The 17,008-nt window shown below is 45.6% G+C and overlaps 1 protein-coding gene and 1 pseudogene across 2 annotated transcripts in view; both read left to right on the top strand.

Moving 5' to 3' along the window:
• Window positions 1-16,249, top strand: part of crtc1b (CREB regulated transcription coactivator 1b) — a gene marked incomplete at both ends in the record, with an annotated part of 17,389 nt that extends 1,140 nt beyond the window's left edge. Inside the window, 13 exons of the mRNA XM_083647961.1 lie at window positions 708-824; window positions 1,376-1,509; window positions 2,002-2,055; window positions 2,347-2,441; window positions 3,049-3,134; window positions 3,230-3,273; window positions 3,977-4,200; window positions 4,960-5,111; window positions 5,500-5,733; window positions 7,568-7,654; window positions 9,255-9,341; window positions 10,899-11,073; window positions 16,038-16,249. Of these exons, the coding sequence (XP_083504087.1) occupies window positions 708-824; window positions 1,376-1,509; window positions 2,002-2,055; window positions 2,347-2,441; window positions 3,049-3,134; window positions 3,230-3,273; window positions 3,977-4,200; window positions 4,960-5,111; window positions 5,500-5,733; window positions 7,568-7,654; window positions 9,255-9,341; window positions 10,899-11,073; window positions 16,038-16,249 (1,701 nt within the window). The remainder of the gene's footprint in view (window positions 1-707; window positions 825-1,375; window positions 1,510-2,001; window positions 2,056-2,346; window positions 2,442-3,048; window positions 3,135-3,229; window positions 3,274-3,976; window positions 4,201-4,959; window positions 5,112-5,499; window positions 5,734-7,567; window positions 7,655-9,254; window positions 9,342-10,898; window positions 11,074-16,037) is intronic.
• Window positions 12,395-15,779, top strand: LOC310786957 (general transcription factor IIE subunit 2 pseudogene; annotated as a pseudogene). The gene is made up of 2 exons: window positions 12,395-13,237; window positions 15,436-15,779. The product of its transcript is annotated as a general transcription factor IIE subunit 2 pseudogene (transcript).
• Window positions 16,250-17,008: the final 759 nt, after the last annotated feature.

Here is a 17,008-nt window from a genome sequence, read left to right on the forward strand (position 1 = left end):
TATATCGGCAATCATATCGGTATCGGCCAGTATCGGCCGATTTTTTAACATATCGGTCATATCGGTATCGGTCAGATGTTGCAATGTTAATATCGGTTATCATTATCAGCCAAATTCTTCACATTGATATGAAATAATGCAGTAAATCTATGATTTATGGGCTTTTCCAAAGGCTTTGCAAATAAAGAAATGCATAACTTTTTCAAATTCAGTGTTAACATGTGTTTTTCAGTATGTACAAAATGTGATGATCATAAAAAATGTGGTTTTATACAGATCATATCGACATCGGTAAATATCGGTTATCGGCCATAACAGCAATGTTAATATCGGTTATCGGCATCGGCCAAAATTTTCATATCGGTGCATCCCTAATTTTGTGACAGTTTGTTTAGGACAGCAGGCATGATGTGGCTAACAGCCAGTGTGAATGTAAAGTCTGGCTGCAAAGCTGATCACTCCCAGTTGTCAGGTGTCACTCATCTCTGCTGAAGATTGATTTGCTGTCAGGGATGTTTGTCTGCCTTTCTGATTGTTCATGAAACAGCCATACTCAACCATATCACCACTTCTCTTTTGTCAGTTAATACATCCATTTGTCATTGTAAACACTGTGAACTGACAGGCCTCGTTCATTTTTAGCATCACTTTTTCATGTATCAGATCAATCATTCACTCATGCTTTCATGCAATTTTACTTTGCACAGTTGCAGTTACAGAAGACCCAGTATTTGCAACTAGGGCAGAATCGTGGACAGTACTATGGAGGCTCACTGCCCAATGTCAATCAGATTGGAAATGGCAACAATGACCTGCCTTTTCAGGTGAGCCCTTAGCTTCTCTCAGCCGGTGAATCGTTGTTTTATTCTCGACCAGTGGAACTTTGTCAGCTGTTGGCGATCCTCTCAGACATATATAGGCTACACTACAGTTGTCTTTTGTATTGGTGAATAATTGCCCCGAATATTATAATTACTAAATTAAAGTCTCCATAGGCTTAATTTAGTGAATGCTGGCACTGCAGTAACCTGTTTAGAAATGACCTGCTGGTCACAGCTGCACAGGCTTACTAAGGTTTATCATGGATCAGGAGCAAAAGGAAGCCAGAACTGTAGGCTATACACAGCATACCAATTCTACCCTGAAATGTGAATTTGGATCCTAAGTTAAAAAATATATAATATATATCATTGCTTGTCATGGCTTTCCATCTTGAAATACATTTGCCAACTCGAGCATCAGTATGGGGGCCCATAGCTTGACTCATTTTGAAATGAACACATTTGCACCATTGATACCAAGACATTTTGGGTGTAATTTTGCTGCGCGAGTAAGCTGGTTTGCTTGCCTCATTGACTCGGTGTGTTCACTTCAGAACTCTGTGCTGGATACCAGTCGGACAACCAGGCACCACGGGCTGGTGGAGCGTGTTTACCGCGACCGCAACCGCATCACCTCCCCCCACCGCCGGCCGCTATCAGTCGACAAACATGGACGCCAGATATCCTTCTTCTGAAAGACACAGTGTTGAGGATATGCTAACTCCGGTTGTCAGTCCAGGTCCTCGAGGTCCAGAGCCCTGCTGTGTTTCTATTGGACCTGCTACGCTAGTGGGTTCCATTCATCACCCACTGGCCCAAGACTCATTCAGCCTCTCATTACACCAGGTGAAGTCATGAACTCTCTGGTAGGACAGAAAACCAGCAGGGCTCTCCTGCTCAAGGACCCCTGCGCTAACTTTATCGCAGATGTGTTTGCCCAGATCTTTTGGATTGCATTTGAGTGTTTCTCTTTTAAGTTTATGCCACCATTACAATAGAATAACAGTCTGAAAGAAGTGGGGTTTTGTTGGTAATTAGATCAAGATAACTAACGTTTGTTTGTGGTCGTCTATAGTTATGCGATATCTTCTCAGCCAAGTGACAAAAACATATGAATAGCACCAATCCATATGTCATCCTCCACAACATTATTACCCTTAACTGAGATTCACATTGACAGCTGTCCCTACGGCTCAGTTTACCTCTCCCCGCCGCCAGACACCAGTTGGAGAAGGTAAGCCATCTCCTCTCGAACAGTTGCCAAAATGAAATTGTGTCCAATTCGATTTCAAAAAATATAATTTGCATGACACTCCGCAGCCTTGCAGGTGTAACATGTCCGAACTCAACCGACACTTAAAGAAGGCTGTACCGTGTGGCGAATAGAAGCCTGTAGCGGAGTGGGAGTGTGATTGAATTCTTGCCAGATATGATGCTGGAGAACAGGCACAAGGCCAGCCGGCGTCTGGAGTGGAGTGGTGGCTAGGGCTATTTTGCTGACGTCTCGTCTTTCTAACACGCGCAGGACAAATTCAGACTCGGCCTTACACCAGAGCACCATGAATCCTAAGCCCCAGGAGGTGTTTGCAGGGGGATCACAGGAGCTCCAGCCTAAACGAGGTAACAGGAGATCCCGTTACACATACACAGAGCTGTCTTTAGTTATTCATGCACAATGCCCTCATCCGAGCGGCGAGCCTTAAATGCCATAAAGGGGGCTGGTGTCACAAAGAAAGTTGCAGTTGAAAAAACTAGATCGACACCCTTCGTGAAATATTGATGGGCTAAGTGGATACTGATGGCTCGCTGGCAGAGAACTGCTCGACAGGCCCCAGGCAGCGAGCTAACCCGTCCCACGGGGGCTCGTCATCGACAGGCCCCAGGCAGCGAGCTAACCCGTCCCACGGGGGCTCGTCGTCTCTCTGAATGAACCTTCCTCAACATAACTCTGAAAGGAGGATCAATAATTCACTGATTGTCCCTGGATTATGTCTGTTATTGCCCGAGGCTGTGATGTAGTCAAACTCATCCACTCTGTCTGGTCACCTTGCTATTTTTAGGCCCAGTTGAATCTAGTGCACAGAACTATATTCTGCTTGGCTGGCTGGGATATTGATGACTCATTTCCTCAACCAGATGAATCGTTGTATGTATTTTGTCTTGGCAAGCAACTGTCTCTTGCTGTTTGTCTTGGCAAGCAACTGTCTCTTGCTGTTTCACTAATTAGTACTGCTGCTAACAGTGCCTGGGACGGACGATTCTGAGTCGAACGCGGACGACGACGTGCAGAAACAGATGTGGGACGACAAAAAGGTACCGACGGGCAGGGAAGGACTACAAGGTGAACACGTGTTACTATACATGTCTACCACTGGCGAAGGTTGGCTCATGTTGTGTTTTCTCCTCAGGATGATTCATCAAACCCCAAGGCGTGTGACGTCCCTGGAATCAAGTGAGTATATTTATTTGATCGGTTTGTTTTGTTAGTTCTGCTGGACGGAGCATCCTCTCACTCACATGCCCTGCCCATTTTTGCCCAATTACTTGGCCCTAATTACCCAATTCAAAAATCCTGCTCCATTAGGTCACCTGCAGGGGTGCTCACACACACACACACACACACACACACACACACACACACACACACACACACACACACACACACACACACACACACACACACACACACACACACACACACACACACACACACACACACACACACACACACTCACTCACTCACTCTCACACTGACTCACTCACTCTTTGACACACACACACACACACACACACACACACACACATGCACATACACACTTCACGTAATTGTTCATTATTGTTTTTTGTAAATTGATTTTAGTGTCCCCTGATCGACAGAATGCTGTTTCAGAGGCTTTTCCACCCTGAACGACTGAATACTTGGTATTGAATAAATGGTCAAATTTAAAGATGATGAATATTAGCACAAAATAACATCTATCTGTGCTTCAGTCTAAAAGTATTAGTATCCGTGTCAGCCTTCAGAAAGTAAACCCTAACCTATCTGTATCACTCCAATAGTTTGCCTAGTAGGGGTATGGCACAGAACAAACTCGGTAGTAGGGTAAAAAGGGGGAAAACCTCTCTCATGTTTTGATTCAACTTTTGTCTTCTAGTATATTCCCATCACCAGACCAGGAAGTGAACCAGTCGCTGCTCCCGGCCGCGCACAACACGGGCGGCTCGCTGCCCGACCTGACCAACATCCAGTTCCCCCCGCCGCTCTCCACCCCTCTAGACCCCGAGGACACGGTGGCCTTCCCCACCCTCAGCTCCTCCAACAGCACGGGCAGCCTCACCACCAACCTCACCCACCTGGGCATCAGCCAAGCCAGCCATGGTAACGACCAGGGGAAAGGGGCCATAGCTAAGCATAGGGAGCTCATAGAGCAGGGATGTCAGAGATACGGCCCGCGGGCAGGTTTCATCCAGCCCACGAGATGTTTTGGAATATAAAAAAAAAAAAAAAAAAAAGTTTTTATTATTATTATTATTAAATTCGCACCCCATTATCATGAACTACGTGTGGCTAATAAGCAAGCTAAGAGTTCATTCATAAGTCAATTAACCTGCACTACAAGGAAGTATGTCAGTAGGTCATCAGGTGTAAACAAAGCCGCCATGATGCCACGCTGGAATTGAATCGCGCATTCGGCTACCTACCAAAAAACAAAGGAATCAACAAGATGCTGTCGAAAAAGAGAAAGGTTGACACGGAATGCAGGCAGTTTCAAGAGAAATGGAAAGAGCAGTATTTATTTTGTGAAGTAAATGGGTAAATGAGTCGAATTGATTTTAGTAAAAAAAAAAATCCGGCCCCCATGAGGTCTCAGTTGAACAAATCCGGCCCTCGACCTAAAATGAGTCTGACACCCCTGAGAGTCGGGGTTCGAAGGCTGGTTAGGAGGAATAGTTGGGGGGGAGGGGGGGTGTTTTAGCAGTAGGGGCATGACCATTTTCCACATTGAAAACAATTAGCCGTGTTGTTGCCTGACGTGCCATAAGGCTGAATGGCCACACCATTGCACTGTGGGCTTCAAAGTATTTGTGCAAAGTGCAATGCAGACAAAGTTAGTGGTTTTTTTTCTTTCCTTCCCAGGGATCCCCACGTCCTCCCAGCCCACCATGACGGTAACAGCGCAGCGCCGGCAGCCGTCTGTGGTGCCGCTCACCCTCAGCGCCGACCTCCACCTCCAGCAGTCCCCACAGCAGCTCTCCCCCACCCTGTCCTCACCCATCAACATCAGCCAGGTGAGATCCTACAGCAGCTCTCCCGCACCCTGTCCTCACCCATCAACATCACCCAGGTTAGATCCAGAGGTTCCAGTCACACGACTTGTACAGACTTGAGTCACAATTGCTCGAGACTTGACTTGATGCACGAAGAGAAGACTTGAGACTTGACTTAAGACAGAAGGCTTCATCCGTTGAGCATAATCGGGCCTTTACTCACTTTTGGAGCCAGCCTCAAGTGGCCATTTGAGGCACTGCAGTTTTTGCACTTCCACGTTAGCTGCATTTCTCAGCCCCCGGAGGTTGGCTTCTGACTTGACTTGGCATTGTACATTTAGAATTGGGACTTGACTGTAGACTTGTGCCACCAGGGGCCTTTATAGAAAGCCGTGTGTGTCTCCCCCAGGCGGTGCCGATGGAGGCGCTGACCCTGGAGCAGCAGCTGTCTCAGTACCCGCTGTTCACCCAGCTGACGGCTCAGGCTCAGGCCCAGCTGCTCAGCGACCTGCACAAGCAGCAGCAAGCCCTGCCTCAGGGCATCCGGCTGGTCACCATGCCCACCGCACCCACCCCTACCACCGCCAGCAACCCCTCCCCAGACAGCCACAACCACACCTCCGCAGGCATCAACATCAGCTCGGTAAGGCCCACGAGAAGCCGGGGGTCAAAGAAACTGAAGGGAGGGCGAGTTAAAGGAAGAACGTCAGAGAAAAACAATGCTGATTTATTTTGCGTATGATCTCACACATACAAACTGTAAACAGGTTGCAAAAATGACATCACTGGTCCGCAACTTAAAGCCCCAACTAGTAACTTTTTCACCCTAATATAACAGCTTTTTAGTCATTGAAGATGGTACAGTGATTTGTAACAGAGGTAACAGTGTTAACGTTACTTCTATTGGTTACACACCGCCCTCCAAAGGCCTCTCCTGGGACTAAGCAGTTTGGTGCCTGTGTCCCGGAGGCAAGATGCGCACACGCGCTGTACAGCGGAAGCATTGTATTCATGAAGACAAGGAAGTAACTCGGTGCGGATTTCCTACGAAAATTACGTTTTGCGTAGCTATGGATTATTATTTCATCACGTGGCGAGTACCCGATGTACATACAACATGTACATAGAGCTTTCTGGTGCTGTGTTTTGTTGCCTTTGAACGGCGATATCGATACCGATATTATTGCATCCAGACAGAGGGCGCAGTTTCTCCAATAGCAAAACTAGGAAAAGTTGCTGAATGGGGCTTTAACTTAAAAATCTGCTCTAAATACTGAATGAATGCCTGCAAAACTGTTTACATTTTTTCTTTATGTGTGAGATCATGTTTTTTGGTGAAGTTCTTTTTTAAGAGAAGGAGATTAAGAATGATCTGACAAAATGGCTGGGTCCATTTTGCTTAAACTTAGATTGTTGTTCATTTATTTTTTCCTCACTGCGTAAATTCCTCCAAATGCCCTTAGACTATAGTATGTAGCCTAATGATTTCACCTGTCCTTTCTATGACTTACTTAATTACTAGAAATATGTCTTTGATCGCTGCCAGCACATTATTTCCAAGATAAATAAATAAGGCTTCAAACTACAATAGGTGTGTAGACTAGATTCCAGGCACACATCAATTCAACCAGCATGAGAGACTCAGTACACTGCTTAACAAGACGGGGAAAGTCTTTCTCAATGAGCTTTCCAAAATGTAGTGTGTTCTTATGTGATTCTGATTAGAAAATGTAAAAGTACTGTACAAAACTCTGTCAAACGTTTTGACCCATTTTGCACCAGGTTTTAGTGAGCATCTTTTTTGAGATATTAGATTTGAGATGTTAGATTTGTTTGAGATATTAAGACATTTAGAGATGTAGTCGGTCCAAGGTGCATATTGTTAAAGCAAAGATCCATGATGACATTCAATGATGGGAGCATGGCGGCTTTCTTTGGCCGACCTTCCAAAATACACCATTTTTAGAGTTCAGAGTTTTCCAACATTTTGTTTGGCGGCTGCTGTTAATTTCCCACCCTGAACCTTGGACATCCTTCATATGACTAGTAATAATAACAACTATAACGATAATGCATTTTATTTGTACTGAACTTTCATTCACAGTGAATCTCACAGTGCTACAGTATGTATGTATAGTTAGGTCCATATATATTTGGACATTGGACATAATCTTCATCATTCTGGCTCTGTACACCACCACAATGGACTTGAAACTAAACAATCAACATGTGCTTTAACTGCAGACTTCCAGCTTTGATTTGAGGGCATTTGCATAACACACACACACACACACACACACACACACACACACGCACAAAGAAACACATCACTAGACGAAAGTTAACATGGGAAAAAAAAGGTAAGTAAATTAATATAATGTTTTTATGCCTGTTGGCCCATCTCCCATCCCTTCCTATGAGATCTGTGTGTGACTGTCATGGAGCTCGGTGCTGGCTAACCCTCTTCCCTCCAACAGTACCGCAATCAGACTGGCTCACCAGCCAATCAGTCTCCAACCTCCCCAGTCTCCAATCAAGGCTTCTCCCCAGGCGGCTCGCCTCAAGTAAGGGCCCACCCACCGAGCTCGCTGCTTTCCGGGGGAAGGGCTTTGCGTCTCTGGGACAAGCTAACTCTAGATCAGCCAGACTGCTTCTCATTCTTTTATCAGCAGTTAACCATCCATGGTGTCAACGGCTGCGTAACCCATTTCCTCTTCACCGCTGTCACACTGTTCACTGTATGCATGGCGGGAGTTGGGGTATGGAAGCCCCTTAGCGTTTGCTGCTCTAAAAAAAGATCTTCATCTTTGCTAAAGTAAAGTCTCCTCCTCACTACTTACTACTTGCTACACCTTCATGGAACCACAGCTTTCATTTGTTTGAGTTGCGATAGGATCATGAGGGCTGTGACGTTTTCCCTGGTTTTTGTTGGGTGCACAACACGAACTATAACTATAACTATAACTATAAATATAACATCCGAGAGGGCATTTCTTACTATAGTGCGATGATGGTGATGCAATAGATGTGAAGCCCAGCCGAGCTTAATTCAGTGGTTAACCGGCGTGCTTTCTGAAGAGTTTCTTTAAAATAATATATTTGCATAATGAAGAAAAAGGAGATACTTTTACTATCTTCTTACTACCAGAGTTGGTATAGCAACCAATGAAGCATGGCCCCCCCTGTACGCTATGGAAATTGTCAGCACAGTTGGAACATTTCTCAGAAGACAAACATAGTAGGAGTAGAAACAACCTGTTGTATAATTGTTGTAATGGTCTGACTGAGTATCGAGTCGGACATCATAGTCACATCGGCTGCTTGGCATTTGCTGCGTTATAGTGAGTCAAGTGCTGGCAGTTTGTATCTGCTCTTCACTTGCACACAGTCACAAAGCTATCACTGCTTCCACACCGTTCTCCCAGCTTCAGTCAGATGTGTATCAAGAGGGAAGGCAAATCCAGCTCTTTGTGTCATTGTTTTTTTAATAGCACATCATTCATTTGATTTGTATCACACTTTTCAAAGACACCTCGCAGCAAAAGAAAATGTCAAAAAAGACATTGCATTAAGTTGAAAGCAGTCCGATGTAGATGACTATGCAGATGATTGCCATTATTAAATCAACCAATCTCATAATAAGACATACCCCCCGAGCTACATTTAGCTTTAAAAAGTCTAGACATAAAAGAAGAAGAAGCGTCAGAAAAACACACCTCTAAAACCCCCAGTGAAGCATGTTTGCACTCATTTCCCTCATTCCATCCGTGGGTGTTCCTCCTTGTTCTGTAGAAGAAGTTATCGGAAACAGTTTGGTCAAACAGGGGCTCCACCGCCAAGAGAAAGCATCTCAAACAGTGTTGGATCTTCATGTTCAGTGGTGCTTTCCACATTGCAAGTGTATTTGAATAACAAGTGGATTTGTGTTTGTGGAAACCATTTGCTTTGGTCAATGCTGCTGCTCAGTCTGGCCGTTCTTTGACTTTGCCCCCCAGCTTGTGTTTTGTGTCATTGCATCGCTGCAGCGTCTTGCTTGTTGTGGGACCGGACGACTCGCCTCCTCCTCCTCGCTACTTGTCTTTACGTTTCTTTCATTCCATGATCCTCGTGTGACACTTTGTGTTCATTTTACATCATTTTACGACTCAATTGTCTTTCTTCCAGCACATTTCTGTGGTGGGCAGCATCTTCGGCGACTCCTTCTACGATCAGCAGTTGGCATCGAGGCAGACCAACGCTCTCTCTCACCAGGTGACGCACGCCGTGCAAACAAACAAATTAGGGGTTGACTGATATGGGGTTTTTTTCAGGGCCGATACCCATTATTAGTAATCAAAGAGAGCGATAACCGATAGTTGGAACTGATATACATTTGTGGTAAAAAAAATAATTTGGTGTCAAAATTTAGAATAACACAAACTCCAACATAAAACTTTGTTGAAATGGCGTTTTCTTTAGTTTATCCATCGGCAATAGAAGTTGAAATATTAATATTGTTATTAACAAGGCAAAGTGGTGTGTGTGTGTGTGTGTGTGTGTGTGTGTTTGTAGCCTATACCAGTTTGTATGTGTTATATCTATCTATCTATCTCTATCTATTTAGTTCAATCTAGTGGAGACTTGGCACATTAGCAGGATAGAGCTATGGAGACTTACTTTAACAAACTCTTTTAACTCAACTCATAATAAAGAGCTGACGCGTGTTAACTGTATTCTCCTGCACCAGAGACATCGCAGGCATCAGCCCGAGGATTGGTAAGTGATGTCACCGTCATACGCAAGTGCTTCCATTCCGTCGCCACATACCTATCCTTAGTTTTATTCCAGACCACAACAGAAATCTCCACTGCGCTCAAGCTTTAGAAATGCCTGGGAGAATGTAGCCTTTGTGGATGCTACCGCAGCACTGGATCAACAAAACGACTTTGGTACTGAAAATGCTATTTGATTCAAAGAGAGTGATGCTACCACAACCTTACTGAGAAATGTAGTTAAACTAGTAGTGGCGCTACGTGTAGCGATGTTACTGTCCAACTCTGCCAGGGAGAGGCTAAATGCCATGGTAGCTAATGCTAACATAAGTTCCAGTTGCACTGGCGCTAACGTCACTCGAAGACATAGCTAGTGCTACATAAATAAGCTCTATTCTCTTGTTATAGTTAATTGATATATCACCGGAAAAAGTGTATTATTCGGGCATTTTCAGTGTAACTGGGAAACTGTGCATCATAGAACTAAATTAGTCTCCCATAGCCAGACCTATCTCCACACTTTTTTTTTTTTACTTTTTAGCGCTGTGGCAGCGTTTCATAGAGGTAGATCATATGATTGTGGTGTTACTGCAATTTCAGCCTAGACTAGAGGATTGTGATGATGATTATTCACTTTATTGCAACTTCAGCATGGCAATATCTCCTGCCTTACCTCAACACAGCTCGGCTCGCTCACCCAATCTGTCTGCCAATGCGTTCCTCTGAGTTGTGTGGCACAGTAGCCTTCATTGTTGATAGGGTAATACTTGTGACGTGTAACCAATCAGATAGTGTTGTGGGCGGGACATTGATCGAGAGAGACCACAGAGTGTGGACTAGTACAGAGAGGCGGCTGCCGGCTGCATCAGAGCCAAAGTAGCGCTTTTTTTAAATTAATTTATTTCATCTGCAATCGGACAAAAAAATGCTGATACAGATGAATTGTAAAAATGCTGAATATCGGCCTCGATAATCGGACAGGCCAATCATTGTTTGACCCCTACTTCAAATAGCACCTGACTATCCACTCTCTCTCTGCCCGTTCCCTCCTGTCCAGCTGGAGCAGTTCAACATGATCGAGAACCCCATCAGCTCCTCCAGCCTTTACAACCAGTGCTCCACCCTCAACTACACCCAGGCCGCCATGATGGGCCTCACTGGGAGCAGCCTGCAAGACTCTCAGCAGCTCGGCTACAGTAGCCATGGCAACATCCCAAACATCATCCTCACAGGTACCAGCGGCTTCAGTCCACCAGAGGGTTTCATCTTATCCCACGTAAAGTGTTTTGACCTGTTTAACAGTTGTTCTATTTCAAACATTCTATGAGCACCTGCTGTATAGTCACATGTCATCTGATTCTGTGCTATACACCAGAGAGATACACCCAAAAAAACAGCGCAAGTTACGCTGGAAACAGTATTCCTCCATAGATTAGCTGCGAGGAATAGCTGCTTTATTGCTGAGATATCAACAACTGGACAACAGATTTCAAAACTGAAACCCCCATTGGAAGCAGCGTGACTCGAAATGTTTAACGAGCCGTTTTGGTCACTCACTCGTTTTGAGCCCGGCGAACGTTGTTACAGGTCTGCAGGCAGCGGGCTTAGCTAACGTAGCTAACAGCTAGGTAGTTAACATGCCAGCTCGTCCTCAGTCACAATCGAATTGTCATTACGTACGATTATAGCCTTCCGTTGAGTCGTACGTCATCTTCCCATTTTACTATCTCACTTAAAGGGAGGCTTTGCCGATTTTCAACCCGTTTTGTGTCATCATAATCTCGGTAATATAAAGCAGATGGACAGTGCTTACCTTCTCTATATGTTTTCTGCATGGAGTAATCCATGTTTGACTGCCTGCAGAAACTCTGCCCCCGCCAGCTGGTATGAGTCAGTAAGGCTCTGGATGTGATTCTCGGTGGATGTGCACATACAGAAAGATGAAAGAGAAACCATAACTGCCCTCGAAGCCGCCCTCAAGCAACATTTGTTCACTTCCGCCTCCAGAATGATGCGTAACACGTCATTCTGGAGGCGGAAGTGCTGGAATAAAGTGCGGAGCTGTTGGTGTAGGAAAACATGAAGGCAAGTTAAAGGCTTTCCATTTGCATAATTACTGACATTGTAATGACGCGCGCTACACGTGCTCGATTCCTAGGCTCACTCGCTGCGTGGGCTCGCCCGCCCTGCAGCTCACCGAGCTGGCCTTGCAGCTTGCATACGCAGCTCGGGCCACTGCGCGGCCCCGCCCGCAGCTTGGCTGCTGCGTGGCCTCGCCTGCTCTATTGGCTCTATTGGGGTGTGTGTATTTGACATCATCAGTGATGTCTCTATTATAAAAGGGAGCAAGTGGGCAATGTTTCTCCGTTTACATTTTTGTTTTCCGGAAGTGATGTCATCAGTGATGTCATAGGCATTGTGACATCATCAGTGATGTCATATGATCATCAGTGATGTCATAAGAGGCATGGTGACATCAGTGATGTCATGAATCCTTCAGTGCAGAGGTTATAAGTAGGACCGCAGTATATACCTGTGTACAGTGTTAGACGTATGGATCCAGCCCTACTGAGGCAGAGGGAGCTGTTTAAGAAGAGAGCTTTGTCTACTCCGGCTGTAGAGAAGAGACTAGCTGCCTCAGACTGTGGCTCCCACAAGAGGAAGACGACCAAAGTCCACAAGGAGGGTTCAGGGTCCAAACACAGTCCAACCTCATGGCGAGCTCAGGCTACAAGTTTGGCTGCCTGGCCAAGATAGTCAATTATATGAAGACGAGGCATCAGAGGGGGGATACACACTTCCTGGCCCTAGAAGAGATTCTGGGTGAGACCAAACTGCTGGACATCAGCATGCAGCAGAAACAGTGGCTCATGAATGAGGCCTTGGCCAACAACCCAAAGATGGTTGTGCGGGATGGGAACGGAAGTATGCCTTTAAGCCCAAGTACCATCTGAAGGGCAAGAAGGCTCTACTGCAGCTTCTGTACAAACACGACCGTTTGGGCCTGGGAGGAGTGATGCTGGACGACGTGGAGGAGGGGCTGCCCAACTCCGCCAAGGCCATTGAGTCTTTAGGGGATCAGATCATCTTTGTGACCAGACAAGAAGAAGGTCTTATTCTACAATGACAAGCACTGCCAGTTTATGGTGGATGAAGAATTCCAGAAGCTGTGGAGGAGTGTCCCGGTGGATTCCATGGATGAAGAAAAGATTGAGGAGTACCTGAAGAAACAAGGCATCTCCTCCATGCAAGAAACGGGACCAAAGAACGCGTTATCATTTCAGAAGAGGATGAAGCCAGGCAGCCAGAAGAAGAGGCGGCGCTTCAAGACCCACAACCAGCATTTGGCAGATGTGCTGGAAGACTATTCAAGATTCAAGATTCAAGATTTTTATTGTCACTCCATGGTACAAGTATCACGTGTGAAATTCTTGTGCTGTGGACTCCGTTTACAACATAGTACAAATATAACAGGGCATATGAGTGCAAAAACAACAAGAGACACAACAAGCAATAAGGCAGTATAGTGATAAGACAAGTCAGAGACAGTGGCATATTCACTGCACATAGGTGCACATGTCGTGTGCATACTTTAGACGTGCTTAAACATTTTAAATTCTGCGTATTTGACATACAGGTGCAAATAACATATTCCTTATTAAACATACAATTAAACTCGGCATTTTAAATTCGGCGTATTTGACATACAGGTGCAAATAGCATATTCCTTATTAAACATACAATTAAACGTTAGACATACGTAATGGTAGCAGCTACAGTACGGTACAGTGCGGCTACTACACTATTTGTGTATGTTAAGGAGTCTCGTGGCCTGCGGGAAGAAACTGTTCCTCAAGCGATTTGTGCGTGCTTTTGGGACCCTGTATCTTCTCCCTGAGGGTAGCAGGGAGAACAGGCTGTTGTGGGGATGGTTTGTGTCTTTGATGATCTTCAGGGACCTCCTGAGGCACCGCTGTTTATACAGTTCATGCAGATCTGGCAACTCACATTCTGTTACGTGCTGTGCCGCGCGTCTCACTCTCCGTAGCGCCCTGCGGTCCATGGTGGTACAGTTCCCGTACCAGGTGGTGAAGCCGCCAGTCAGCAGGCTTTCAATAGCCAGGTTTCAGTCAAACACAGGACGTTACATCTCGCTATGTCCGTTTGGAATTGTGCCCTTGCTCTTAATTCACACATTTTATTCTCCAATGATTGGACATTAGCCAGGAGTATGCTGGGCAGTGGTGGTTTATACGCTCGCCTTCTCTGCCGTGCAAGGAGACCCCCTCATCTTCCTCTCTGTCGTTTGAGTTCAGGGAATCCAGAGAGGTCGGGAACCGTCCAATTTTGTTTGGGATGTTTTTGCGCATTTCTGATGTTTATCAGCGCGCCCCTGTTGTACCTGCGTACGGTGCTGATGCCGTCGTTGTTATCGTTGTTATCGTTGTTGTTATAGTTGATGTTGTCGTTGTCCTCCATCTTGTTGGCCCAGTCCCTTTGAGGGGGGGGGGGGAGACGCAGTGGGAACAATAGAACGTTAGATCGGCGGTAATCCACAGTAGTCCACGCTGTTGTTGTGTTCTCTTTTTGCCAAAAAAAAGTGCACTTACGCTACTATGTACACTGTATAAAAGACACTGATATATAAACTAGTTATTTACAAAGCGAATAGAAGCAACAAAATTATAAACAAAACGAAATTACTCTAAAAAAAAGACCTATTTCCTACGAAGTTCACGGAGCTCCACAGCTGTTCGCCTCTCTCTCCAGGCGCCCACACAATTATCAGTCAGAGGGTGTGACTGGCAAGAAGTGAAACCCCTCCCCTCAGCGCCTCCTGCAACCAGGAGGACTGATGTGGAAGCTGCAGTCCAGAAACGGTTGGAGATGAGAGAACCAGACCCTGGCTGGCTCTACTACAATACATACTTTTTATGGTTGTCTCAGTAGTGTCAACTGACTTATTTTCCCTTCTCGATCATTGATCTTTGTAATATGTGGACTGCAGAAAAATAAATAAATAATAATCTAGTCCTGGAGATTTGAGCAGTTTTGCAGTTTACTTTAGTGACTGATAAAACATGAAGAATTCCTCAGATTTAGACTAAATGTCAGGATTTTGGCCTGCATTCATCAACAACACTACTAAATTCCCATATACATTGATTTTCAGCTGAAAAAAGTGGAAACGGTGTTTAGTATCTCTTTAAGTGCATGTTTGAACCTGTATAACTGCCAACTTATGACTCTGCTATCCCCTGCAGTCACACTTATGACTCTGCTATCCCCTGCAGTCACACTTATGACTCTGCTATCCCCTGCAGTCACACTTATGACTCTGCTATCCCCTGCAGTCACACTTATGACTCTGCTATCCCCTGCAGTCACACTTATGACTCTGCTATCCCCTGCAGTCACACTTATGACTCTGCTATCCCCTGCAGTCACACTTATGACTCTGCTATCCCCTGCAGTCACACTTATGACTCTGCTATCCCCTGCAGTCACACTTATGACTCTGCTATCCCCTGCAGTCACACTTATGACTCTGCTATCCCCTGCAGTCACACTTATGACTCTGCTATCCCCTGCAGTCACACTTATGACTCTGCTATCCCCCTGCAGTCACACTTATGACTCTGCTATCCCCTGCAGTCACACTTATGACTCTGCTATCCCCTGCAGTCACACTTATGACTCTGCTATCCCCTGCAGTCACACTTATGACTCTGCTATCCCCTGCAGTCACACTTATGACTCTGCTATCCCCTGCAGTCACACTTATGACTCTGCTATCCCCTGCAGTCACACTTATGACTCTGCTATCCCCTGCAGTCACACTTATGACTCTGCTATCCCCTGCAGTCACACTTATGACTCTGCTATCCCCTGCAGTCACACTTATGACTCTGCTATCCCCCTGCAGTCACACTTATGACTCTGCTATCCCCTGCAGTCACACTTATGACTCTGCTATCCCCTGCAGTCACACTTATGACTCTGCTATCCCCTGCAGTCACACTTATGACTCTGCTATCCCCTGCAGTCACACTTATGACTCTGCTATCCCCTGCAGTCACACTTATGACTCTGCTATCCCCTGCAGTCACACTTATGACTGTGCTATCCCCTGCAGTCACACTTATGACTCTGCTATCCCCTGCAGTCACACTTATGACTCTGCTATCCCCTGCAGTCACAGGTGAATCTCCGCCGAGCCTGTCCAAAGAGCTGACCAACTCGCTGGCGGGCGTGGGCGATGTCAGCTTCGACGCAGACTCTCAGTTCCCGCTGGACGAGCTGAAGATCGACCCGCTCACCCTGGACGGGCTGCACATGCTCAACGACCCCGACATGGTGCTCACCGACCCCGCCACCGAGGACACCTTCAGGATGGACAGGCTGTGAGGGGCAGCGCCGACTGTGGCCCCGAGAAAAACAAGTTATATTTAAAAAAAAAAGCAAAAAAAAGAAAACGCTCTTAACTCGGGAATGGAGAGAAACAAGAGGGCGGGGCGAAACCTATCCCTCGTTGCATGGCCGTCCAGCTGTCCGACCTTCGCCCTCGACTCCGTGAAACCCTTGGAAGCGATGCGCCGCCAAAAGACAACGGGGAGAAGAGACTTCCAGCAGCGGCTTGCCCGGGAAATGGCCTCGCTGTCGTTTTGAATGAGATTGGTCGCTCAGCGCTTTCGCTAGCCTGCTGTGTTTACAGTGTAACGTTACATGCCACATAATATATTCCAACGACGCACATTTGACATTTATTTCCTTTTCATATCCACTTTAAAACGTCCTTTTTATTTATATTTGCTCGTAGCAGGAAGCTGCTAGGACAGTGGGCTAAAAGCGTTCCCATTATGAAAAAAAAAGAAAATCCAAATCGCCGCAGCCGAGTTGCTTCTCCCCTGCAGTCAGATGAATGGGTTTTCCCATCCCGCCATACCGGCTTTCTAATTCACCACTCAAAGCTTTATTTTTAACAACCAAATGTTGATATTTTCATCATGTACTGTATGTTTTGATGCTTTATGTATTTATACATTTTATTTATCTATTTATTTGGTTGAAGATTTTATATTCCATTTCATAATTTTAAGTTTGATGCCAAAATGCTCTCTGTAGTCATAGTGTGAAAATGCACTGATGTAATTTGTGTCTATTTAT

Source organism: Poromitra crassiceps (assembly GCF_964638095.1).
Source record: "Poromitra crassiceps genome assembly, chromosome: 12".
NCBI lineage: Eukaryota > Metazoa > Chordata > Actinopteri > Beryciformes > Melamphaidae > Poromitra > Poromitra crassiceps.